Below are 26,431 nucleotides of genomic sequence, written 5' to 3'. Positions count from 1 at the left end.
CTTGGTAGAACACTCCATGATCTCGCTTGTTCTGTCAATAAGCTGCAAATAGTCTTAAAAAGTGTGGAAGTCATGTGTCAAGAAATGACAGAGTTATCCCGCAGAATTAGTAATCTTTTTGTAGGATGAAAGAATTTGGACAATTTATATATTAGTTTGTGATTCTTCAGCGAGTATTAAGTAATTGCTGTATAAATACGTAGGAACTTATAAAATGTTTATACGAAGAAGATAAAAACAGTGTTAAGGCTCTCTTATGTTTACATATTTTAATATAATAATTGAATGTAGGTCGCTATCAAGTGTTTTCCGTCTGACTGTCCATAGTCGTGGAGAGGCCTCGTCGCCGAGCCTACCTAAAACTGCGGCCTCGCCGGTAATATGTCAAAGTAACTCCAGTTCCTTTAAGAGGCATTGTGGTGTCAGTAAATAATGGCGTGGTGGCACGCATGCCTTCAAGCGCGAGGGTTCTGTCATATTAATGTTGAGTGGTGCGTCCCACTGTAGGGTCACAACGGACGGTGACACGCCTCGCTGCTCCTGGACCCGCTGGTCGTCACGCCTCGCTGCTCCTGGACCCGCTGGTCGTCACGCCTCACAGCTCCTGGACCCGCTGGTCGTCACGCCTCACAGCTCCTGGACCCGCTGGTCGTCACGCCTCAGCAGGTAAGGGACTCCACATGTGGTCACCTTAAACGAAATATCGCTCTTATATATCTTTAATGGACAAACGTTAAATTCAATATAACTTTTCGAATCACATTATATTTCACTTCAGCGTTACATCGTATGAATTGCTAGTGTGTTTGGAACTCTCTAAGCATTGTAAACAGTGCTTGGTATACTTTAAACATTGTAAACAGTGCTTGGTATACTTTAAACATTGTAAACAGTGCTTGGTATACTTTAAACATTGTAAACAGAGCTTGGTATACTTTAAACATTGTAAACAGTGTTGCCCAAAACCACACACTAGAAAGTGAAGAGACGACGACGTTTAGGTCCGTTCTGGACCATTATCAAGTCGATTGTGATGAGAGGAAGGAGGCAATGGCAATAAATAGGCAAGAGAGAGAGGTGAGGAGAAGGAAATCTTAGAGGACGAAAAAGCAAGGCAACAGGAACGGAAGGTAAGGTGTAATAGAGGGAGGTACTAATAGGAATAAGAGAGGGATTGTAAAATTATTTACGGGCTATTCATGCCCGTGCCACTTTTGGGGTGGCTTAATCTTCATCAATCAAATCGGATTGTAAAAGAAAACAAGAGAAAGAAAAAGAAGAATGATAAAAGGAAGGGGTAGGCTAATGTTAGGTCACGTTTGTTAGAAAGTTTAGAACATTTATGTATATACTGTGAAAGGGAAGAGTCAACAGCAACAAAGCCACGACTCAAGTTCATGTTGGGTATGTTGTGTATCAGAGCCGATTCGACATGATGGTGTCTGTGTAGAGTAGAGGCAGGAAAGATTATTTTGGAGGAAGACCAATCAATAGGATGATTAGAATCCCTAACATGACAGAAGAGAGCATTATTTGTGTCTGCAGAATTAACACTTCTCTTGTGTTCTTTAAGTCTGTCATTAAGTGTACGGCCAGTTTCACCAAAGTATTGGAGAGGACAAGACGAATAGGAAATAGAGTAGACACCAGCAGCATTAGAAGCATGGGGAGCAGTGTGAACTAGATTGCTACGAAGAGTGTTAGTTTGTCGAAAGGCGAGCTTTATGTCGAAAGGACGAAAGGTATTGGTAAAGGTTTTAAGTTCAGATATGAAGGGAAAGCAGAGCACAGTGCTGATAGCGTTGGAAGCAGGTTTAGGATGAAACAAATACGTTTTGCTTGAGAATAGGCACAGTTGAGAAAGTGTAAAGGGTAACCAAGGCGAGAGAATGATTTGTAGATAAAGGAAATTTCAGAATCAAGAAACTGAGGGTCGCTGATGCGTAGAGCGCGGAGGAAGAGAGAGACGAGGACACTTTTCTTAACAGAAGGAGGATGGTAGGAAAAGAAATGAATGTACATGCCACTATGCATCGGTTTGCGGCAGACAGAGAAAGAGAACCCGGAGACAGAGCTGTGAACGTGAACGTCAAGAAAAGGAAGGAGGGAATTAGATTCCCATTCAACTTTGAAATGGATAGAAGGAGCCAGATTGTTAAGAGATGAGAGGAAAGGCTGGAAAAGGCTAAGGTCATGAGGGCATAAAGCAAAAATGTCATCAACATAGCGACGCCAGAGAGAGGGACGAGTATCAATAGAAGGAAGAAAAACAGTTCCGAAGTATTCCATGTAGAAATTGGCAAGAACAGGGGAGAGAGGGGAACCCATAGCGACACCGAAAGTTTGAGTGTAATATTTACCGTTGAAAGAGAAAGAGTTAGAGTCGACACAGAGTCTGATGAGTTCGAGGAAAACAACAGTAAGAAGCGGGAGAGGAAAATGGCCCTCAGTCGCCTTCTGTCTAAGGAAAGAAATAACGTCACCGAGGGGAACATTAGTGAACAGAGAGTCGACATCAAGACTAAGAATCTTACAGGAGGACTGTAGGCGCAGTCTTTCTAGAAGTCCTGAGAGTGACGAGGGCGAGCAGGAGAAAAAGTTCCAAGGTAAGGCGTCAGAGTTTTAGTTAGCCAGGAGGCAAGAGGATAGCCGACAGAGCCCCTTGAGGAAATGATAGGACGAAGAGGAACACCAGGTTTATGAGTTTTAGGCAGACTATAGAAATAAGGAAGAGAAAAACTGGGCATCAGAAAATATTTCGACTGGGCATCAGAAAATAACATGATGTTTAACAGTGATAAATTCCAGGTACTCAGGTACGGTAAAAATGAGGACCTTAAACATAATACAGAGTACAAAACACAATCAAATGTACCCATAGTAGGAAAACGGCATGTAAAGGATTTGGGAATAATAATGTCTGACGACCTAACGTTTAAGGAGCATAACCAAGCAAATATTGCGACAGCCAGAAAAATGATAGGATGGATTACAAGAACTTTCAAATCCAGGGATCCCATCACAATGGTTGTACTCTTCAAGTCACTTGTGTTGTCCCGTCTTGAGTACTGTTCAGTACTCACTTCCCCCTTCAGAGCAGGAGAGATTGCTGAAATAGAGGGAATACAGAGAACATATACGGCACGCATAGACGCAATAAAGCATCTAAATTATTGGGATCGTCTCAAAGCCCTCCAAATGTACTCACTAGAAAGAAGACGAGAGAGATATCAAATAATATACACCTGGAAGATACTGGAGTGCCAAGTACCAAATCTACACAGTAAAATAACAACGTACTGGAATAAACGATATGGAAGAAAATGTAGAATAGAACCAGTGAAGAGCAGAGGTGCCATAGGCACAATCAGAGAACACTGTATAAACATCAGAGGTCCGCGGTTGTTCAACGTCCTCCCAGCAAGCATAAGAAATATTGCCGGAACAACCGTGGACATTTTCAAGAGGAAACTAGATTTATTCCTCCAAGGAGTGCCGGACCAACCGGGCTGTGGTGGGTATGTGGGCCTGCGGGCCGCTCCAAGCAACAGCCTGGTGGACCAAACTCTCACAAGTCAAGCCTGGCCTCGGGCCGGGCTTGGGGAGTAGAAGAACTCCCAGAACCCCATCAACCAGGTAAGGGCAGATGACACAGAAACGTTTACTGAGATCAGTGTCAGGAGGACAAAGAATAGAGTGCTGCCTTAGTTTGCGGTTGAAGGAAGTTTTAAGGCGATTCAAAAGGGTTAGACGTCATTGTAAACAGTGTTTGAAACTCTCTAAGCATTGTTAACTGTTTTGTACACTCTAAACATTGTAAACAGTGTTTGGAACTCTCTAAGCATTGTAAACAGTGTTTGGTATACTCTAAACATTATAAACAGTGTTTGAAACTTTCTAAGCATTGTTAACAGTGTTTGGTACTCTCTAAATATTGTAAACAGTGTTTAGAACTGTCTAAGTATTGTAAACAGTGCTTGGTATTCTCTAAACATTGTGAACAGTGTTCGGTACACTAAACATCGTAAACAGTGTTTGGTACACTTTAACATTGTAAATAGTGTAAGTTACATTCTAGACATTATAAATAGTGTTTGGTACATTCTAAACATTGTTAACCGTGTTGAGCAAACCACGTACTAAACATTTAAGGAACGACGACGTTTCGGTCCGTCTTGGACCATTATCAAGTCGATTGTGATGAGACGAGGGAGGCAAAGGCATTAAGTAAGACAAGAAAGAGGTGAGGAAACAGAAATCTAAGAGGAAGATAAGAGCAAGGAAAAGGGTACGGAAGGTAAGGTGTAATAATAGGAGTAAGAATGGGAACGTAGGTGAAACAAGAGAAAGAAAAACGAAAAGGAAAAAGAAAGTGAAAAAAAATGAAATAGGAAGGATAGGCTTATGTTAGGTCACATTTGTTAGAAAATTTTGAACATTTGAGTATGTACTGTAAAAGGAATGATTTAACAGCAACAAAGCTAGGACTAAGATTCATGTTGGGTAGGTTGTGTATCAGAGCCGAATCGACAAGACGGCGTCTGTGTAGAGGCAGGAAAGATTGTTTTAGAGAAAGACCAATCAATAGGATGACCAGAATCCCTAACATGACAGAACGCATTGTTAGTGTATGCAGACTTAAACACTTCTTAAGTCATTTCGTAAGAAGTGTTAAGTCTGCAGACACTAACAATGTTGTTAGTAATTAACATTCCTAATAACATTAGTAATGTTAATTTTACATTAACTAATCCCTTAGTTATCTCGAGTGTGCGTCTTGGAAAATTCCCTTCCCCGAAAGTACAAATACCTGCAACCTGTACGTTGGTCACCTTTTTCTTTGGTTTTGTGCCCTTACAGCACTGAACTGCTCGGTGACCTGTCATACTGCATGTAAAGCACCGGGGTTCTCGACCCTTGGGTCGCAGACGACTTCCCTTAGACTTCCCTTTTCTTACGTCTCGCTCCACCCTCTGGGGCTTGAGCGGACCGTTTACCCTCGGTCCATGTACCTTTAGTCGACTTGTGGGCCTCTGCCCACAAGTCGACAAAGGTCGACTTTAGTCGACTAAAGATCGCAGCTAGGTAATAATCATTACCTCTACCTCAAAACCTTACATTTGTCAGCATTAAACTGCATCTGCTAATCATTTGACCATTTCAAAATCCTACTTAGATCGCCTTAAAGTGATAGTGAATCTTTTTCCGTGTTTATTTCCCTCCCGATTTTTGTATCATCGGCAAAATTTGCTCAAACCTGAATCTAAATCATTTATATATATCATGAATAACAGAGGTCCCAGGACAGAGCCTTGAGGCACTCCACTTACAACATTTTCCCAGTCTGACTTAACCCCCATTTATACTAACTTTCTGTTTCGTTTGGTATAGCCATGCCCTATCCCAACTTAATATAGCAACCCCCAATACCATGAACCTCTATCTTTTCAATCAGTCTTTCATGTGGCACTGTATCAGAAGCTTTGCTAAAGTCAAGGTATACGACATCATAAACCTTACCACTATCAACTGCCTCTACTATGCTGGAATAAAATGACAGCAAATTTGATAAACATGAACGGCCATCTGTAAAACCATGTTGTGAATCATTTATTAATTTATGTTTTTCAAGATGAAGACGAATAGTATTTGCAATTATCGATTCAAGTAACTTTCCCACAATAGACGTTAGGGTAATTGACCGTTAGTATAAAGCAAGTGATCTATCTCCTTTCTTAAAAATTGGTACCACATTAGCAACCTTCCACGACTCTGGCACTCTGCCTGACTCTAATGATTTAGTAAATATGGTAGACAATGGATAGCAAAGTTCCTCTTTTCATTCTTTAAGCTCTCGGGCAAACACCTCGTCCGGACCTGGGGATTTGTTTGGTTTGAGTTTCACTATTTGTTTAATAACATCCTCCCTGGTAACTGTTAAACTAGTCAACCTGTCCTCGTCCCCCACCCTCATAGACTTCTTCGGCAGAAGGCATAGAGTTAAGTCCCAGGTCAATGACAACAGTGTACGCATGGCAGGTTATATTTTGAATCCAGATCTCTAGTAAATACAGAGATGAAATATTTATTAAAAATACTACTCATTTCCTCGTCATTATCCATTATCTAACCTGTTTCAGTTTACACTGGACCTATCCTTTCCCTAACCTTTGTTCGATATAACTAAAAAATACCTTTATTATTTACCTTTGCTTGCCCTGCTATATAAACTTCATAGTTTTTTTGCCCTCCTTATCTCTTTTTTTTAACATTTCTAACCAGTTGTACGAATTCTTGTTCTAAACTGACTGTCTCATTCTTAATCCTTTTGTACCCAGCTCTCTTTCTACCTATATGGTTCTTCAGATCCTTTGTTATTCATTTCGGGTCATTAGTATTTGATCTATTGAATTTCTATGGTATACTACGTTCCTTTGCTTTGCTTATAATATTTTTAAATAAGTTATATATTGAATCCAGATCGAAATCCCTTTTTATATCACTCGTCGCTGGGTTCACGTCTTGCTCCAAGACCGGCCCACCCCCTATGCCCAAGACTATCCAATTAATTTGACCCAAAAAAATCTTAGGCTATTAAAATCAGCTTTTCGAAAATCTAGCACTTTAATAGAATTTTCTCCTACAGATCTATTCTGTAAACCATGAAACTACCCCAAGTCACTGACTATTTCCACAACTACGTTACAGCGGCCACTATAACATATTTGGAATGCTGATGGTCTAGGCTTCCCAACAAGCCTAGGTACGAGATTTTTCGATTAATGCTTACGGAAACTAGACTTAATGCACAGCCGTGCACGGCGGCGGTAGTGCACTCTGCTCTTTAGCAGAAGTTAGGCTGGTAAATTTATACTCTCACAGTCAGTGTACAGAATGTGCCCCTTGTTCAGCAGTGGTTCAATGAGCGTCATCACCACACTGCCAGAAACCCCCTGAGGATCCTGTGCGGGTATGTCTACATCTCTACCGGAATATAACAAATCGATCACTATTCCGGTTTCACAGTTGAACAATACATAGAATTTGAGGCCAAAATGGGGCATTTTCGATGGGATGTACTGTTTGAAGAGAAGACGTCCATTGAAAAGAACTAGGGATTCATCAATGACAACATTCTGTCAAGGTACAAAGTAATCACGAAATTTCCCTCTGATATCACTGAACACTTTTTGCACTCTCCAAAGTCGATAATTTCTATCAACATTTGCAATGTCTTCGAAGTGTAGGCACCGTAGTAGTATCAGGAACCGGTCTCGAGACATGTACTTGTTGAACACAATCGCTGCAACAGCACATTCTTTGTTCCAATAACCCTGTATGACGTGTTTCACCGAAAGTTTCATGAGCATTCACAGAGCAAAGTACACGTACAACTCAGTCACAGTAGTGTCCTTCCAAGGTATCATACATGAAGCCTGTAATATGCCAACTGCAACAAGTTGCCCTGCACACCTGATGGTTTAGGCAACAAGATGTTGCATGAAATGCTCATCAAAATATGCAATAAAATATTCACCTTCCCTCATGTCGGCACTGTGTACGGGGAACGTAGGTGTAACCCCCACATCACTATTATTAATTTGACGTTTGTGTGGTACAAAAATTTTACAGTCCTCCCTCACAAATTCGTAGTGGACACGAGCGATTCCACTACGGGTCCGGTTTCTTGTACTAAATCTCCTTTGGGAAGGAGTTGAAGGTCTTTTACCTTGTCTACTCGCAGGGCGAGCTGGGAAAGTAGATGCAGAGGAAACACTGCCGTCAGTGTCGTCGTGAAAGGAAACATGGAGGTGCTTGGCAGGGCGACCTGCTGAGACAGCAGATCTGCGCCTAGTAACACAGTGACAGCAACTGCTAGCACTTGGCTAGTCTATGCTACTTGTATCAGAAGCAACGTCACTAAACCCGGAAAATGATTCAACAGTATCACTTTTGTCAAAAATGGGAGATGGATAAGGTGGTGGTAGGGATAATACAGGCAAGGGCGATGACCTTGCACTAGAATGCGTGCCGAATAATGCACTAGAATGCGTGCCGCTCACCCTGAATGATACGCGCTCACTGCATCGTCTTCATGGTCTTGTGGTGACTTTAATTGTTACATGAGTGAGGGACTGTAGCAATCGTTCACAGTCGTCTGTCTCTCCTGCCTGAGTTGGGACAATGCAGAATGTACATTTCCGTGTTGCGTGTTTCATTGCTGTAGGTGTCCCAGCCAATACTTTTTCAAGAAAGAAATTATGGTTCCCGCATTGAATGTATTTGCACAAGTTATTTGGTCCGATCCGCTCTTGGGCCACAGTTCCTTTTAGTTTTTCGGATCATAGTTTGGTGGTGGTGGGTTAATTGTTAAGGATCAACTGAGTGGGGAGGGGTTCGTGAAATTTTAATTGCAGTTTGCTTCGGTGTCTGTTTATTTTAGAGAATTTTGGTGTTTTGTTGGAGGAACTAATGAAGAGGAAGGCAGACTTTGTATGTCTGCTGGATGGGTGGGACTGGTGTAAAGAGAAGTGCAAACGGTTATTTGTTTATTAATTAATAGCTGTACCCGGCCATGCGTTGCTGTGGCTCATTCTGGTTAAATGAAAAAGAAAGAAAAGAGAAAGTGCGCGTTTCTAATATGCTTAATATCACCAAAAAATACAATAATTTTTTTTGTTCCATTGTCTGTGGAGATATTGATATTGCTTGATTTGCAGACTCTTAGAACTCCCAACCCTCCATCCTCCCCACCATTCTGGTACAGCCTCCCGGGCCCCTTGTCCTCCCAAACATTCCCCACTCTCCCGTCCCCTCGCCCTCCCTACAAATCCCCCCCCCCCTTCCCTTGTCCTCCCCAACATCCGTCCCCCCATCCCCTGATTCTCCCAACCATTCACCACTCCCCTATTTCCTTATCCTCCTCACCATTCCCCACTCCCCCATCCCCTCGTCCTCCCCACCATTCCCTCACATGAAAAACACAGTTTAAAAAAAAATACCAGTCACAGGTGTGACATCTATTTAGTAGATATATAAAAACACTCGCATATTCGAATGCAACGTTCTTTTAAAATTTCAAAGAAACCGGTGAAGAACTTTCAGAGATTTTCCTCACATGAAAAAAACAGTTTTTCAAGAAAGATTGTTTTTACCTGTCACATGTGTGACATTTATATATTAGGTATATAAAAGCATGCGCTTATTCGAATAGAAAGTTTGTCAAAATTTCACAGCAATTGGTGAAGAACTTTCTGAGATTTAAGATTTTGAACAAACAAATATATATTACTATTTACATAGAATAGCTGTATCTGGTGTCGGGGTTTGGAGTAAAAAACAGTACTTAATATCCTGGCAAGGCCGCCAATGTCGGGGTTTCTTTTAATCTCTCACCAGCCACCACCAAGTACTAGTGGTGATAACTGTTAATACTGTAGCCCTGCGGGTCTTTACTCCATCCTCAAGGTGCCACTGTTCACCTGGAGAGTATCCCAGTCTACCTCTGGCCGGCCTTATAGCCTGAAGACGAGTGGGAACGCGATCTACTCTCTTGAACGTGTACCCGCCCCGACAAAGGGTTCTACTGCTATCTGAAAGGTCGCCAACTGGTGTTCTCCGTGTCCAGTAACACGGCAGTGGTATTGTGGAATTGTGGTAATAGTGGCAGAGAGCACACTAACTAAAACTGGTAACAGGCAGGTATATATCTCAATCACTCTCTCTTTATATAGACCCAATAATCTCAATATCAACAAGTAATGGAGGGATAAAGCAAACACGAAGGTGGTTTTGTATTTTACTTAAAATATTAAAACACTATAGCTCTGGATCAACAACAAGGCAACGAAGTACATGGCAGCAAATCACTCCCTCTTCATAAATCTGGAACTCTACACTATGGCAACACTCCCCCTCCGCCGAACACTCCCAGCTGCCACGCCCCCCTCACTGTATACTCTCTCTGTACTTGTTGTCCTGGCGGGAAGGGCCTATTTCTTTAAATTCACGGTAACCACAATACTAGCAATCAACACAGTAAATTACTACAATGGTAGCAAACACAGTAAATTATTATACTGTCAATAAACACCGTAAATCGCTATACTGCCAATAAACACAGTAACTCACTGTACTGTCAATAAACAGTAGATCACTATCATGGCAATAAACACCGTAGCTCATTGTACTGGCATTAAACACAGTAGATCACAATAATGGCCCCAAACACAGTATGTTACTTCAATGGCAATAAACTCAGTAAATCACTGTACACATGAATATACTATTCAATACTCCAGCATATATATAGATCACTTCATCAATATTAGTAATAATGAGTCAATACGGGGCACACAGCCTTATACTAATAAATGGTATATATATATATATATATATATATATATATATATATATATATATATATATATATATATATATATATATATATATATATATATATATATATATATATATATATATATATATATATTATTAAATATGACCGAAAAAGTAAGATTAATAATTCTAACACGAATTTTCTCAATCTTTCGTACATTACGCTTCACTGTTGGAGGTAAATCAAAAATCAATTCTCCAAAATTCATTTTTATTTCTAGTCTGACGCGACACGGGCGCGTTTCGTAAAACTTATTTCATTTTCAAAGACTTTAGTTCACAAATACACAACTGATTAGAACTTACGTATCCCCGATTTTATATCTACATTTGAGTGAGGTGGGAGGGGTGATGTGGCATTAACACAAGACAGAACAAGAGGGGATATTAATAGGGTATTAAAAGTATCAACACAAGACAGAACACAAACAATGGGTATTGAATAGAAGTGTTTGTAGAAAGCCTATTGGTCCATATTTCTTGATGCTTCTATATTGGAGCGGAGTCTTGAGGTGGGTAGAATATAGTTGTGCAATAATTGGCTGTTGATTGCTGGTGTTGACTTCTTGATGTGTAGTGCCTCGCAAACGTCAAGCCGCCTGCTATCGCTATATCTATCGATGATTTCTGTGTTGTTTACTAGGATTTCTCTGGCGATGGTTTGGTTGTGGGAAGAGATTATATGTTCCTTAATGGAGCCCTGTTGCTTATGCATCGTTAAACGCCTAGAAAGAGATGTTGTTGTCTTGCCTATATACTGGGTTTTTTGGAGCTTACAGTCCCCAAGTGGGCATTTGAAGGCATAGACGACGTTAGTCTCTTTTAAAGCGTTCTGTTTTGTGTCTGGAGAGTTTCTCATGAGAAGGCTGGCCGTTTTTCTGGTTTTATAGTAAATCGTCAGTTGTATCCTCTGATTTTTGTCTGTAGGGATAACGTTTCTATTAACAATATCTTTCAGGACCCTTTCCTGAAAGATATTGTTAATAGAAACGTTATCCCTACAGACAAAAATCAGAGGATACAACTGACGATTTACTATAAAACCAGAAAAACGGCCAGCCTTCTCATGAGAAACTCTCCAGACACAAAACAGAACGCTTTAAAAGAGACTAACGTCGTCTATGCCTTCAAATGCCCACTTGGGGACTGTAAGCTCCAAAAAACCCAGTATATAGGCAAGACAACAACATCTCTTTCTAGGCGTTTAACGATGCATAAGCAACAGGGCTCCATTAAGGAACATATAATCTCTTCCCACAACCAAACCATCGCCAGAGAAATCCTAGTAAACAACACAGAAATCATCGATAGATACAGCGATAGCAGGCGGCTTGACGTTTGCGAGGCACTACACATCAAGAAGTCAACACCAGCAATCAACAGCCAATTATTGCACAACTATATTCTACCCACCTCAAGACTCCGCTCCAATATAGAAGCATCAAGAAATATGGACCAATAGGCTTTCTACAAACACTTCTATTCAATACCCATTGTTTGTGTTCTGTCTTGTGTTGATACTTTTAATACCCTATTAATATCCCCTCTTGTTCTGTCTTGTGTTAATGCCACATCACCCCTCCCACCTCACTCAAATGTAGATATAAAATCGGGGATACGTAAGTTCTAATCAGTTGTGTATTTGTGAACTAAAGTCTTTGAAAATGTAATAAGTTTTACGAAACGCGCCCGTGTCGCGTCAGACTAGAAATAAAAATGAATTTTGGAGAATTGATTTTTGATTTACCTCCAACAGTGAAGCGTAATGTACGAAAGATTGAGAAAATTCGTGTTAGAATTATTAATCTTACTTTTTCGGTCATATTTAATAATATATGTCTACAGGAAAGACTGCTACCAAAATATATATATATATATATATATATATATATATATATATATATATATATATATATATATATATATATATATATATATATATATATATATATATATATATATATATATACTCTCTGACACAAACTTATAATATTAATGTCACATGAATATAAATGTCCTTGACATAGCAAACTCTTCGATAAATCGCAGGTGCACTCACACACCACATATATATTTTGTGAGAGCTCTCTCTCCATAGCCTCTCTCTGCACAACTGTCCTTTACTATGACATAGACATTGGTGAGCCCTGCTTACGACATAGAAGATACTCTGGCTAAATAGCTGACTAAAGGGGAATGGGGAGGGAAAACTGAATTACCTACTTCCACCTCAATGATGTGGACTCGCCCTCTGTTGAGAGTTGAATTGAAGCTCCTGGTCCCGGCTCTCGACTCGTTGTAGGGAACTCCCCCACACACACACTGATGCTCTCTCCAGAAACCTCTTCAACACCCAAAAACGGGTCTTCACCGTGCTCTATCCTCTGCAGGCCCGTGCTCCTCCACAACTTCTTGAAGGGTTGGAATCGGTCTCCTGGCCGTCAACGTCTCCTCACAACTATGTCTGCAGGCCTTTCTCTCGGCTACAGTCGTCCTGATTCCCAGTTAGCTTCGTTCTTCTCCTGCCTCTCGGTGGATTGGCCCAACCACTACATCGTCACCTAAACTGGTGAAACTGCACAGTCGTCCCGGATGTCACAGCTCAGACTGCACTTCTTGCAACACACACCTGTCACTGAAGCACTTGCTGCTCATTTCTCGTCAATTCCTACTTCGGTCCAACACATGGAATATAGGAAGACCTCACAGGGTGCTTGCAGACTACAAGATGATGAGTAAATCCACCGGATCTGGGGAGAAAACTGTCAGACTGACAGGATCCCCTAGGGCACGTCTGCCCTCCTCAACGTGTCGTGTCAAACTCCTCCCTCACGGTGGATTGGCCCAGCCACTACGTCATCAACCGACTGGTGAAGCTATCAGACGTCCCAGACGTCACTGCCTAGATTTCACTCCTGCGCTGCACCTGTCACTGGAGCACTTGCTGCTCATTTCTTGTCAATTCCTACTTCAGTCCAACACATGGAATATAGGAAGACCTCACAAGGTGCTGGCAGACCACTAGTGATGAGTAAATCCACCGGAGATGGGGGATCCTGTCAAACTGACAGGATCCCCTATCGCACGTCCGACCTCCTTGACGTGCCGTATCAAACTCCTGGGCGCCACGGCCCGCGCTGTCCGGACCCCCCTGCTCTCGTGACGTCATACTTGCCAGGGGCGTTTCTCATTGGCTCCCTGAGCCACGTGACTGTTCTTGACCAATCTGGTGCCACTGACGTCCTAACGTCTTGCGGGAAATCGTAGTGGCCGGCGCCATCTTGGCGTCCTAAAGGGCCTAAACCACTGGCCAAAACACTTCTTTTGCGAATTTCTCTCCAACGCGAAAACACCTAATGCTCTCACATATGTCAAATTGCTACCCGGAACGTAGAGAACGTTCGGGTGAAGTGGATATGACTCTTACAGCTGGCGTGGGAGAAATTTAAGGGGGGGAACACCGTCACATACCCCTCACCCTAAAATAAGAGTCATATGAGTTTAGTGTACCCGGGACAAGGCATCCACTACAACGTTGTCCTTCCCTCTGATGAGCTTAATTTCCAACCAGTATTCCTGCCGCCAATGCGAGACGCTCCTTACGTATTCGGTGACCGTTTCCACGGTCACTCCTGGTGCCCATTGTTCTCTCAGCATGGACAGAGGCCTCCGTACCTCATGTCCATATACCAGCTGGAGCGGTGAGAAACCTAACGACTCTACCACAGCGTTTCGTATGGCAAACAACGCAGGGTACACTACCTCATCCCACTCAGCTCCTTGTTCTGCACAGAACACTCTCAGAATAGTTTTCAGGGTGGAGTGAAACCTTTCGATCGCCCCTTGTGACTGCGGTCGGTAGGGCGACGACCGAATCTGAGTCACTCCCCAATTTGTCACGGTCTGTCTGAACCATTTGGACTGGAATACACTTCCACAGTCTGTCTGGATTTCCCTGGGCATTCCCACCCAAGAGAAAAATCGCTGTAACTGCCCGGCTACACCTTTCAACGTCAAACGTCGCATCAAACAGCTTCCGGAAATCTGGTCGATTCACACATGATGGTCATCAGGTAGGTATTTTCTTTTTTCGTCCATGGCAACGGTCCTACCCCGTCAACCAACAGACGCTCAAACGCAGGCCCAAATGCAGGAACAAGGGACTAACGGGGCCCTTGGTATCGTGGGTTGGCTCTTCCCTGCCCTCTGGCAAGGCAAGCACGTCTTGCAGTGACGCCTTACGTCGGCGTCCATTCTCGGCCAGTAGAAATAGTCCCTGATCTTACGTAAAGTCTTGGTCACCCCCAAGTGACCTGCAGAATCCACGGAGTGCGACATATCCAGCACTGCCGCTCTGCACTGGCCTGGCAACACTACCTGGTGCCTCGTACCTAGTGATTCTTCTCCGGCCTCCATTGTCTCATCAGCATTCCGTCCTGCATATAAAAATGAGTGGCCCTCTCAGGACCAACACGTCTTCCTTTGGACTCCTGAATCAAATCTGGGAACTCCACCTGCTGTAACTCCCCCAGACGAGTGTGGTCTACTCCAAGAGAACTGGCGAGGTTCACCTGTAGCTCACCATCCGGGTTGCCATCGCCCTCCACTTGTCCTCCGGGTTCCACGAAGAGGTTATCGACTCCCAGGCTGTCAGACGACTCTTCTTCAGCCCTATCAGATCCACTCACTTCGTGTTCGTTGCACCGTCTTGGGATCACAGCACACACAGGGAACGCCACCTCGGCGATTTCCTTCTCGTTCCCACAGGCGTCTAACACTCCGCCTTTCCCTATATAGTGCTCCAAACACTCCTCACTCTTCACGAGGTTAGGGAGGACACATCCTCCACAGGCGTCATTCCCAAGGATGACTTGCGCCTCCATCTTGGGCTTCGAGGCACAGACCCCTACCACTAGGGTCTGGCAGCCATAATCAGAATATAAAGTCACCTCGTGCAGGGGCATCCTCACTGGGCCTCCCACAGTGGTCACAACTGCCACCCCTACACTGGTACTCTCGTAACCCTCGGGGAACAGAGTTCTACTCACCAGGGTAAAATCTGCCCCGGTGTCTCTCAATATCTTCACAGGAATGGGGTCTGCGTCCCCCATCCTTACGGTCCCCTCACACACGAATGAGTGAACTCTTTTCTCGACACTTGGTATGGGCTCATCCCGCACCCTCTCGGCCTCCTGGTCCTCCACCCGAACGAAAGCAACGTTCCCCCGCTGCTTAGGGCGTCTACAATCCCGCGCGACGTGTGCAAATCTTCCACAGTTGTAGCAGTGGATCCTTCTTCTTCTTCTGTGAGTCTTCCTCGCGCCTTCTGTCGTCACCTTCGCACCGTCTCTCGTCACAGCAACAACTCGTCCACTCTCAGCTAGGGGCTTCTTGGCCGGTTCCACAGAACTCTTCGATACCCTACCGTCTGCACTCGAGACGTGGGACTTGGGAGAACTCGTTCCTGTCCTAAATACGTCCGTCTTTCTATAACTGCTCCCATATCCGGAGCATACTGGCTGTCGGTGCGGTCCCTCTCTGCGTGGTCGCAAGGCTTCCTCCAACATGTCAGCTCTGTCAGCAGCAGCCCTCAGGTCCTTTATGTCCGCCTCCTTAACTCTAATCCTGATCTCAGGAGAGAGCACGGACATAAATTTCTCCATGACCATCAGCCTTTTGACATCCTCAGCTGACTTAGCTCCTTCAGATTCCAACCACTTCAGGAATTTTCTCTCCATGTCCCTCGCCGTCTCTGCATAAGATTTTCCTGGCCAACGGGTACATTCTCGGAATCTTTTCCTATAACATTTTGGTGTCAGACTGAAAGAGTGGAGCACTGCAGCCTCATAATTGGTGCATTCCTTGAGGTCCAGCATGTTGTAGGCTTCGTGAGCTTCACCGGTGAGCCCACCCTAGACCAGCTCCGCCCACTCTGTTCTTGGCCACTTCTTCAAGGTAGCTACTCTCTCGAAGTGGTCAAAGAGGCCCTCAGCTTCATTAGGCACAAAGACCGGTAAATCTCGCTCTCGCTCTCGGCGGTCTTCTTGCTGTGGGGGTGCAGGTAGGGCTAGCCCTAGTTCAGCCCGCTTCAGCTCAACCTCTCTGTTAGCTTCAATCTCTTGCTGCTTCAGCTGCGCTTCTAGTTCCTCACGCTTCAGCTGTGCTTCTCGTTCTTCACGCCTCAACTGTGCTTCGTGCTCACGCTCTTCCCGTCTCAGCTGTGCCTCTCATTCTTCACGCTTCAGCTGCGCTTCTTCTCTCCTCAGCTGTGCTTCTCGTTCTTGTTCTTCACGCTTCAGCTGTGCTTCCCGTTCTTCACGCTTCCGCTGCGCTTCTTCTCTCCTCAGCTGTGCTTCTCGTTCTTGTTCTTCCCGCTTCAGCTGTGCCTCCAGTTGCAGCTTCATTATCTCCAGCTTAACGCTGCGTCTACTGCCGCTGGATCCTCTACTGCTTCCACCAATGCTCAAGTTCTCCCCTTCACTGGCAGGTGTCTGTGGCCGTTCCTCCCCCAAAGCCTCATTACGGGCCCTGAGCTGTGCCATAATATCAAGCCTCCTCTCTCCCACTTTGGAGGATCTCAACCTTATCCCAAAGTGGTCAGCTATCAACTGCAGCTGCGCCTTGGTGCAATCCTCCAGCACCTGCTCATCTCTTGTATCAATAAACTTTGCCACCTTATCGTCCTCCATACCTGTGCTATGAGTGAATATGTTACCTGTACCTGATACTTCTGGCCACTATTAAACACCACAATCTTAATCGTTATCCTTGATCGTAATCCTTAATCGTTATCCTGGCAAGGTCGCCAATGTCGGGGATTCGTTAGTCAGTAACCGTACTTAATATCCTTGCAAGGCCGCCAATGTCGGGATTACTTTTAATCTCTCACCAGCCACCACCAAGTACAACTGGTGATAACTGTTACTTACTGTAGCCCTGCGGGTCTTCACTCCATCCTCAAGGTGCCACTGTTCACCTGGAGAGTATCCCAGTTTTATCTCCGGCCGGCCTTATAGCCTGAAGACGAGTGGGAACACGCTCTACTCTCTTGAACGTGTGCCCGCCCCAACAAAGGGCTCTACTGATATCTGAAAGGTCGCCAACTGGTGTTCTCCGTGTCCAGTAACACGCTTGTGGAATTGTGGTAATAGTGGCAGAGAGCACACTAACTAAAACTGGTAACAGGCAGGTATATATCTCAATCACTCTTTCTTTATATAGACCCAATAATCTCAATAGCAACAAGTAATGGAGGAATAATGCAAACACAAGGGTGGTTTTGTATTTTAATTAAAATATTAAAGTATTATAGCTCTGGATCAACAACAAGGCAACGAAGTACATGGCAGCAAATCACTCCCTCTTCATAAATCTGGAACTCTACACTATGGCAACACTCCCCCTCCGCTGAACACTCCCAGCTGCCACGCCCCCCTCACTGTATACTCTCTCTGTACTTGTTGTCCTGGCGTTAAGCGCCTATTTCTTTAATTTCACGGTAACCACAATACTAGCAATCAACACAGTAAATTACTACAATGGTAGCAAACACAGTAAATTATTATACTGTCAATAAACACCGTAAATCGCTATACTGCCAATAAACACAGTAGCTCACTGTACTGTCAATGAGCACAGTAGATCACTATAATGGCAATAAACACCGTAGCTCACTATACTAGCATTAAACACAGTAGATCACAATAATGGCCCCAAACACAGTAAGTTACTTCAATGGCAATAAACACAGTAAATCACTGTACACATGAATATACTATTCAATACTCCAGCATATATATAGATCACTTCATCAATATTAGCAATAATGAGTCCATACGGGGCACACAGCCTTATTCAAATAAATGGTACATTTATATATATATATATATATATATATATATATATATATATATATATATATATATATATATATATATATATATATATATATATATATATATATATATACTCTCTGACACAAACTTATAATATTAATGTCACATGAGTATAAATATCCTTGACACAGCAATCTCTTTGATAAATCACAGGTGCACTCGCGCACCACATATATATTTCACGAGAGCTCTCTACAGCATCTCTCTGCACAACTGTGCCTTACTGTGACATAGACATTGGTGAGCCCTGCTTACGACATAGAAGATACTCTGGCTAAATAGCTGACTAAAGGGGAATGGGGAGGGAAAACTGAATTACCTACTTCCACCTCAATGATGTGGATTCGCCCTCTGCTGAGAGTTGAATTGAAGCTCCTGGTTCCGGCTCTCGACTCGTTGTAGGGAGCGCCCCCACACACACACTGATACTCTCTCCAGGAACCTCTTCAACATCCAAAAACGCGTCTTCACCGTGCTCTATCCTCTGCAGGCCCGTGCTCCTCCACAACTTCTTGAAGGGTTGGAGTCGGTCTCTGGGCCGTCGACTTTTCCTCACAACTACGTCTGCAGGCCTTTCTCTCGGCTACAGTCTTCCTAATTCCCAGTTAGCTTCGTTCTTCTCCTGCTTCTCGGTGGATTGGCCCAGCCGCTACGTCGTCACCTAAACTGGTGAAACTGCACAGCCATCCCGGACGTCACTGCTCAGACTTCCCTTCTTGCAACACACCTGTCACTGGAACACTTGCTGCTCATTTCTCGTCAATTCCTACTTCGGTCCAACACATGGAATATAGGAAGACCTGACAGGGTGCTTGCAGACTACAGGATGACGCGTAAATCCACCGGATCTGGGGAGAAAACTGTCAGACTGACAGGATCCCCTAGCGCACATCCGCCCTCCTCGACGTGTCGTGTCAAACTCCTCCCTGATGATGGATTGGCCCAGCCACTACGTCATCAACCGACTGGTGAAGCTATCAGACGTCCCAGACGTCACTGCCTAGACTTCACTCCTGCGCTGCACCTGTTACTGGAGCACTTGCTGCTCATTTCTTGTCAATTCCTACTTCGGCCCAACACATGGAATATAGGAAGACCTCACAAGGTGCTGGCAGACCACTGGTGATGCGTAAATCCACCGGAGATAGGGGATCCTGTCAAACTGAAAGGATCCCCTATCGCATGTCCGACCTCCTTGACGTGCCGTATCAAACTCCTGGGCGCCACGGACCGTGCCGTCCGGACCTCCCCTGCTCTCATGACGTCATGCTTGCCAGGGGCGTTTCTCATTGTTTCTCATTTCTGAGCCACGTCACTGTTCTTAACCAATCTGGTGCCACTGACGTCACAACGTCTTGCGGGAAATCGTAGTGGCCGGCGCCATCTTGGCGTCCTAAAGGGCCTAAACCACTGGCCAGAACACTCTTCTTTTGCGAATTTATCGCCAACGCGAGAACGCCTAATGCTCTCACATATGTCAAATTGTTCCCCGGAAGGTAGAGAACCTTTGGGTAAAGTGGATATGACTTTTAAAGCTGGCGTGGGAGAAATATAAGGGGGTGAACACCGTCACATACCCCTCTCCTTAAAATAAAAGTCATATCGGTTTAGTGTACTCGGGACAGGGCATCCGCTACCACGTTGTCCTTCCCTCTGATGAGCTTAATTTCCAACCAGTATTCCTGCCGCCAATGCGAGATGCTCCTTACGTATTCGTTGACCATTCCCACGGTCACTCCTGGTGCCCATTGTTCTCTCAGCATGGACAGAGGCCTCCGTACCTCATGTCCATATACCAGCTGGAACGGTGAGAAACCTAACGACTCTACCACAGCGTTTCGTATGACAAACAACGCAGGGTACACTACCTCATCTCCCTCAGCTCCTTGTTCTGCACAGAACACTCTCAGAATAGTTTTCAGGGTGGAGTGAAACCTTTCGATCGCCCCTTGTGACTGCGGTCGGTATGGCGACGCCCGAATCTGAGTCACTCCCCAATTTGTCACGGTCTGTCTGAACCATTTGGACTGGAATATACTTCCACAGTCTGTCTGGATTTCTCTGGGCATTCCCACCCAAGAGAAAAATCGCTGTAACTGCCCGGCTACACATTTCAACGTCAAACGTCGCATCGGGACAGCTTCCGGAAATCTTGTCGATTCACACATGATGGTCATCAGGTAGGTATTTTCTTTTTTCGTCCATGGCAACGGTCCTACCCCGTCGACCAACAGACGCTCAAACGCAGGCCCAAATGCAGGAACAAGGGACTAACGGGGCCCTTGGTATTGCGGGTTGGCTCTTCCCTGCCCTCTGGCAAGGCAAGCACGTCTTGCAGTGACGCCTTACGTCGGCGTCCATTCTCGGCCAGTAGAAATAGTCCCTGATCTTACGTAAAGTCTTGGTCACCCCCAAGTGACCTGCAGAATCCACGGAGTGCGACATATCCAGCACCGCCGCTCTGCACTGGGCCGGCAACACTACCTGGTGCCTCGTACCTAGTGATTCTTCTCCGGCTTCCATTCTCACAGGCCTCCATTGTCTCATCAGCATTCCGTCCTGCATATAAAAATGAGTGGCCCTCTCAGGACCAACACGCCTTCCTTTGGACTCCTGAATCAAATCTGGGAACTCCACCTGCTGTAACTCCCCCAGACGAGTGTGGTCCACTCCAAGAGAACTGGCGAGGTTCACCTGTAGCTCACCATCCGGGTTGCCATCGCCCTCCACTTGTCCTCCGGGTTCCACGAAGAGGAACCGACTCCCAGGCTGTCAGACGACTCTTCTTCAGCCCCATCAGATCCATTCACTTCGTGTTCGTTGCACCGTCTTGGGATCACAGCACACACAGGGAACGCCACCTCGGCGATTTCCTTCTCGTTCCCACAGGCGTCTAACACTCCGCCTTTCCCTATATAGTGCTCCAAACACTCCTCACTCTTCACGAGGTTAGGGAGGACATATCCTCCACAGGCATCATTCCCAAGGATGACTTGCGCCTCCATCTTGGGCATCGAGGCACAGACCCCTACCACTAGGGTCTGGCAGCCATAATCAGAATATAAAGTCACCTCGTGCAGGGGCATCCTCACTGGGCCTCCCACAGTGGTCACAACTGCCACCCCTACACTGGTACTCTCGTAACCCTCGGGGAACAGAGTTCTACTCACCAGGGTAAAATCTGCCCCGGTGTCTCTCAATATCTTCACAGGAATGGGGTCTGCGTCCCCCATCCTTACGGTCCCCTCACACACGAATGAGTGAACTCTTTTCTCCCCACTTGGTACGGGCTCATCCCGCACCCTCTCGGCCTCCTGGTCCTCCACCCGAACGAAAGCAACGTTCTCCCGCTGCTTAGGGCGTCTGCATTCCCGCGCGACGTGTGCAAATCCTCCACAGTTGTAGCAGCGGATCCTTCTTCTTCTTCTGTGGGTCTTCCTCGCGCCTTCCGTCGTCACCTTCGCACCGTCTCTCGTCACAGCAACAACTCTACCACTCTCAGCTAGGGGCTTCTTGGCCGGTTCCACAGAACTCTTCGATACCCTACCGTCTGCACTCGAGAGGTGGGACTTACGAGAACTCGTTCCTGTCCTCCATCCGTCAGTCTTTCTATAACTGCTCCCATATCCGGAGTATACTGGCTGTCGGTGTGGTCCCTCTCTGCGTGGTTATCTTGAGGTTATCTTGAGATGATTTCGTTGCTTTTAGTGTCCCCGCGGCCCGGCCCTCGACCAGGACTCCACCCCCAGGAAGCAGCCCGTGACAGCTGACTAACACCCAGGTACCTATTTTACTGCTAGGTAACAGGGGGCATAGGGTGAAAGAAACTCTGCCCATTGTTTCTCGCCGGCGCCTGGGATCGAACCCAGGACCACAGGATCACAAGTCCAGCGTGCTGACCGCTCGGCCGACCGTCGCAAGGCTTCCTCCAACATGTCAGCTCTGTCAGCAGCAGCCCTCAGGTCCTTTATGTCCGCCTCCTTGACTCTAATCCTGATCTCAGGAGAGAGCACGGACATAAATTTCTCCATGACTATTAGCCGCTTGACCTCCTCAGCTGACTTAGCTCCTTCAGATTCCAACCACTTCAGGAATTTTCTCTCCATGTCCCTCGCCGTCTCTGCATAAGATTTTCCGGGCGAACGGGTACATTCTCGGAATCTTTTCCTATAACATTTTGGTGTCAGACTGAAAGAGTGGAGCACTGCAGCCTCATAATTGGTGCATTCCTTGAGGTCCAGCATGTTGTAGGCTTTACGAGCTTCACCGGTGAGCCTACCCTGAACCAGCTCCGCCCACTCTGTTCTTGGCCACTTCTTCAAGGTAGCTACTCTCTCGAAGTGGTCAAAGAGGCCCTCAGCTTCATTAGGCACAAAGACCGGTAAATCTCGCTCTCGCACTCGGCGGTCTTCTTGCTGTGGGGGTGCAGGTAGGGCTAGCCTAGTTCAGCCCGCTTCAGCTCAACCTCTCTGTTAGCTTCAATCTCTTGCTGCTTTAACTGCGCTTCTAGTTCCTCACGCTTCAGCTGTGCTTCTCGTTCTTCACGCCTCAACTGTGCTTCGTGCTCACGCTCTTCCCGTCTCAGCTGTGCCTCTCATTCTTCACGCTTCAGCTGCGCTTCTTCTCTCCTCAGCTGTGCTTCTCGTTCTTGTTCTTCACGCTTCAGCTGTGCTTCCCGTTCTTCACGCTTCCGCTGTGCTTCTTCTCTCCTCAGCAGTGCTTCTCGTTCTTGTTCTTCCCGCTTCAGCTGTGCCTCCAGTTGCAGCTTCATTATCTCCAGCTTAACGCTGCGCCTACTGCCGCTGGATCCTCTACTGCTTCCACCAATGCTCAAGTTCTCCCCTGCGCTGGCAGGTGTCTGTGGCCATTCCTCCCCAAAGCCTCATCACGGGCCCTGAGCTGTGTCATAATATCAAGCCTCCTCTCTCCCACTTTGCAGGATCTCAACTTTATCCCAAAGTGGTCAGCTATCAACTGCAGCTGCGCCTTGGTGCAATCCTCCAGCACCTGCTCATCTCTTGTATCAATAAACTTTGCCACCTTATCGTCCTCCATACCTGTGCTATGAGTGAATATGTTACCTGTACCTGATACTTCTGGCCACTATTAAACACCACAATCTTAATCGTTATCCATGATCGTAATCCTTAATCGTTATCCTGGCAAGGTCGCCAATGTCGGGGACTCGTCAGTCAGTAACCGTACTTAATATCCTGGCAAGGCCGCCAATGTCGGGGTTTCTTTTAATCTCTCACCAGCCACCACCAAGTACTACTGGTGATAACTGTTACTTACTGTAGCCTGCGGGTCTTCACTCCATCCTCAAGGTGCCACTGTTCACCTGGAGAGTATCCCAGTCTACCTCCGGCCGGCCTTATAGCCTGAAGACGAGTGGGAACACGATCTACTCTCTTGAACGTGTACCCGCCCCGACAAAGGGCTCTACTGCTATCTGAAAGATCGCCAACTGGTGTTCTCCGTGTCCAGTAACACGGCAGTGGTATTGTGGAATTGTGGTAATAGTGGCAGAGAGCACACTAACTAAAACTGGTAACAGGCAGGTATATATCTCAATCACTCTCTCTTTATATAGACCCAATAATCTCAATAGCAACAAGTAATGGAGGGATAATGCAAACACGAAGGTGGTTTTGTATTTTACTTGAAATATTAAAGTATTATAGCTCTGGATCAACAACAAGGCAACGAAGTACATGGCAGCAAATCACTCCCTCTTCATAAATCTGGAACTCTACACTATGGCAACACTCCCCCTCCGCCGAACACTCCCAGCTGCCACGCCCCCCTCACTGTATACTCTCTCTGTACTTGTTGTCCTGGCATTAAGCGCGTCTATCTTTAATTTCACGGTAACCACAATACTAGCAATCAACACAGTAAATTACTACAATGGTAGCAAACACAGTAAATTATTATTCTGTCAATAAACACCGTAAATCACAATACTGCCAATAAACACAGTAGCTCACTGTACTGTCAATAAACAGTAGATCACTATAATGGCAATAAACACCGTAGCTCACTGTACTGGCATTAAACACAGTAGATCACAATAATGGCCCCAAACACAGTAAGTTACTTCAGTGGCAATAAACACAGTAAATCACTGTACACATGAATATTCTATTCAATACTCCAGCATATATATAGATCACTTCATTAATATTAGCAATAATGAGTCCATACGGGGCACACAGCCTTATACTAATAAATGGTACATTTATATATATATATACTCTCTGACACAAACATATAATATTAATGTTACATGAGTATAAATATCCTTGACACAGCAAACTCTTCGATAAATCTCAGGTGCACTCACACACCACATATATATTTCGCGAGAGCTCTCTACAGCATCTCTCTGCACAACTGTGCCATACTATGACATAGACATTGGTGTGCCCTGCTCACGACATAGAAGATACTCTGGCTAAATAGCTGACTAAAGGGGAATTGGGAGGGAAAACTGAATTACCTACTTTCACCTCAATGATGTGGACTCGCCCTTTGTTGAGAGTTGAATTGAAGCTCCTGGTCACGGCTCTCGACTCGTTGTAGGGAGCGCCCCCACACACACACACTGATGCTCTCTCCAGGAACCTCTTCAACACCCAAAAACGCGTCTTCACCGTGCTCTATCATATGCAGGCCCGTGCTCCACCACAACATCTTGAAGGGTTGGAGTCGGTCTCCTGGCCGTCGACTTCTCCTCACAACTACGTCTGCACCCCTTTCTCTCGGCTGCAGTCGTTCTGATTCCCAGTTAGTTTCGTTCTTCTCCTGCCTCTCGGTGGATTGGCCCAGCCGCTACGTCGCCACCTAAACTGGTGAAACTGCACAGTCGTCCCGGACGTCACTGCTCAGACTTCACTTTTTGCAACACACCTGTCACTGGAGTTCTTGCTGCTCATTTCTCATCAATTCCTACTTCGGTCCAACACATGGAATATAGGAAGACCTCACAGGGTGCTTGCAGACTACAGGATGACGCGTAAATCCACCGGATCTGGGGAGAAAACTGTCAGACTGACAGGATCCTCTAGCACACGTCCGCCGTCCTCGACGTGTCGTGTCAAACTCCTCCATCACAGTGGATTGGTCAAGCAGCTACGTCATCAATCGACTGGTGAAGCTATCAGACGTCCCAGACGTCACTTCCTAGACTTCACTCCTGTGCTGCACCTGTCACTGGAGCACTTGTGACAAAATATATCTATATATTATAAATATATCTAGATATATAAATATATCAAAAAAAGTTTCAAAAACTGTTGGCATTGTTTCTAAGATCAGATATTATGTACCCCGCCTTGCCCTGGTGACTCTCTATTACTCCTTTATCTATCTATATCTCAACTATGGTATTTGTGCTTGGGGCTCTACTACCCAAAATCATTTACGTCCTCTAATTACTCAACACAAAGCTGCTATTAGGACAATATCCAACTCTGGCCCCAGACATCACTCGGTACCCCTACTCAAATCTCTGAATATGTTAGAGACATTAAGTCACTGCACATTCTCTCATGTGTATTATACATATATAAAACTCTAAACTGTAATGCCAGTCCTGACCTCAAAAGCTTCATAGAAGGTTGTAACAGAACCCATGAGCACCACACCAGAAATAAATACAGTTTTGATATTCCTAGAGTACGACTTAATCAAACTAGAAATGCTCTACAAATCAAGGGACCCAGATTGTGGAATGACCTTCCCAACCATGTTAAAGACTGTACTTCTCTCAACCAGTTTAAGATAAAAACGAAGCTATACCTAATAAATTCCCTGTAACCTACCTTACCCCTCTATTGTCAACCAATGTCTGTTTTTTTTAAAGAGCGCTGTTTGTCGACAGAATTGTATTTGTGCTGCTTTTTCAGCTATGTTTTCATTCCATGTTTTCATTTTACTCTTTATGCTCAATTAGTATTAAGCTTTAGTCATTTAAGTTTTTCATGCCCGAAACGCTTTGCGTAATAGTGGCTTTAGGCATTGTTTGTACTAGCCCTATCTATAAATCCATCACTCTTTGTAAAATCTCTTGTATGTACCTTAACTAAATAAACATTTGATTTGATTTGATTTTGATTTGACTTGCTGCTCATTTC

At 45.1% G+C, this 26,431-nt stretch overlaps 1 protein-coding gene across 1 annotated transcript; it reads right to left on the bottom strand.

The window, feature by feature from the left end:
* Nucleotides 1-16,310: 16,310 nt before the first annotated feature.
* LOC138371650 (GRB10-interacting GYF protein 2-like) lies at nt 16,311-23,348 on the bottom strand. The gene is made up of 3 exons (XM_069336650.1): nt 23,226-23,348; nt 22,166-22,708; nt 16,311-16,616 (listed from the first exon to the last, which is right to left on the bottom strand). The coding sequence occupies exons 1-3, from the start codon at nt 23,346-23,348 to the stop codon at nt 16,311-16,313; spliced, it is 972 nt and encodes a 323-aa protein (XP_069192751.1).
* Nucleotides 23,349-26,431: the final 3,083 nt, after the last annotated feature.

Source organism: Procambarus clarkii, chromosome 36 (genome assembly GCF_040958095.1).
Source record: "Procambarus clarkii isolate CNS0578487 chromosome 36, FALCON_Pclarkii_2.0, whole genome shotgun sequence".
Classification (NCBI taxonomy): domain Eukaryota; kingdom Metazoa; phylum Arthropoda; class Malacostraca; order Decapoda; family Cambaridae; genus Procambarus; species Procambarus clarkii.
The sequence above is the reverse complement of the archived record's forward strand: the minus strand, read 5'-3'. Positions and strand labels throughout refer to the sequence as shown.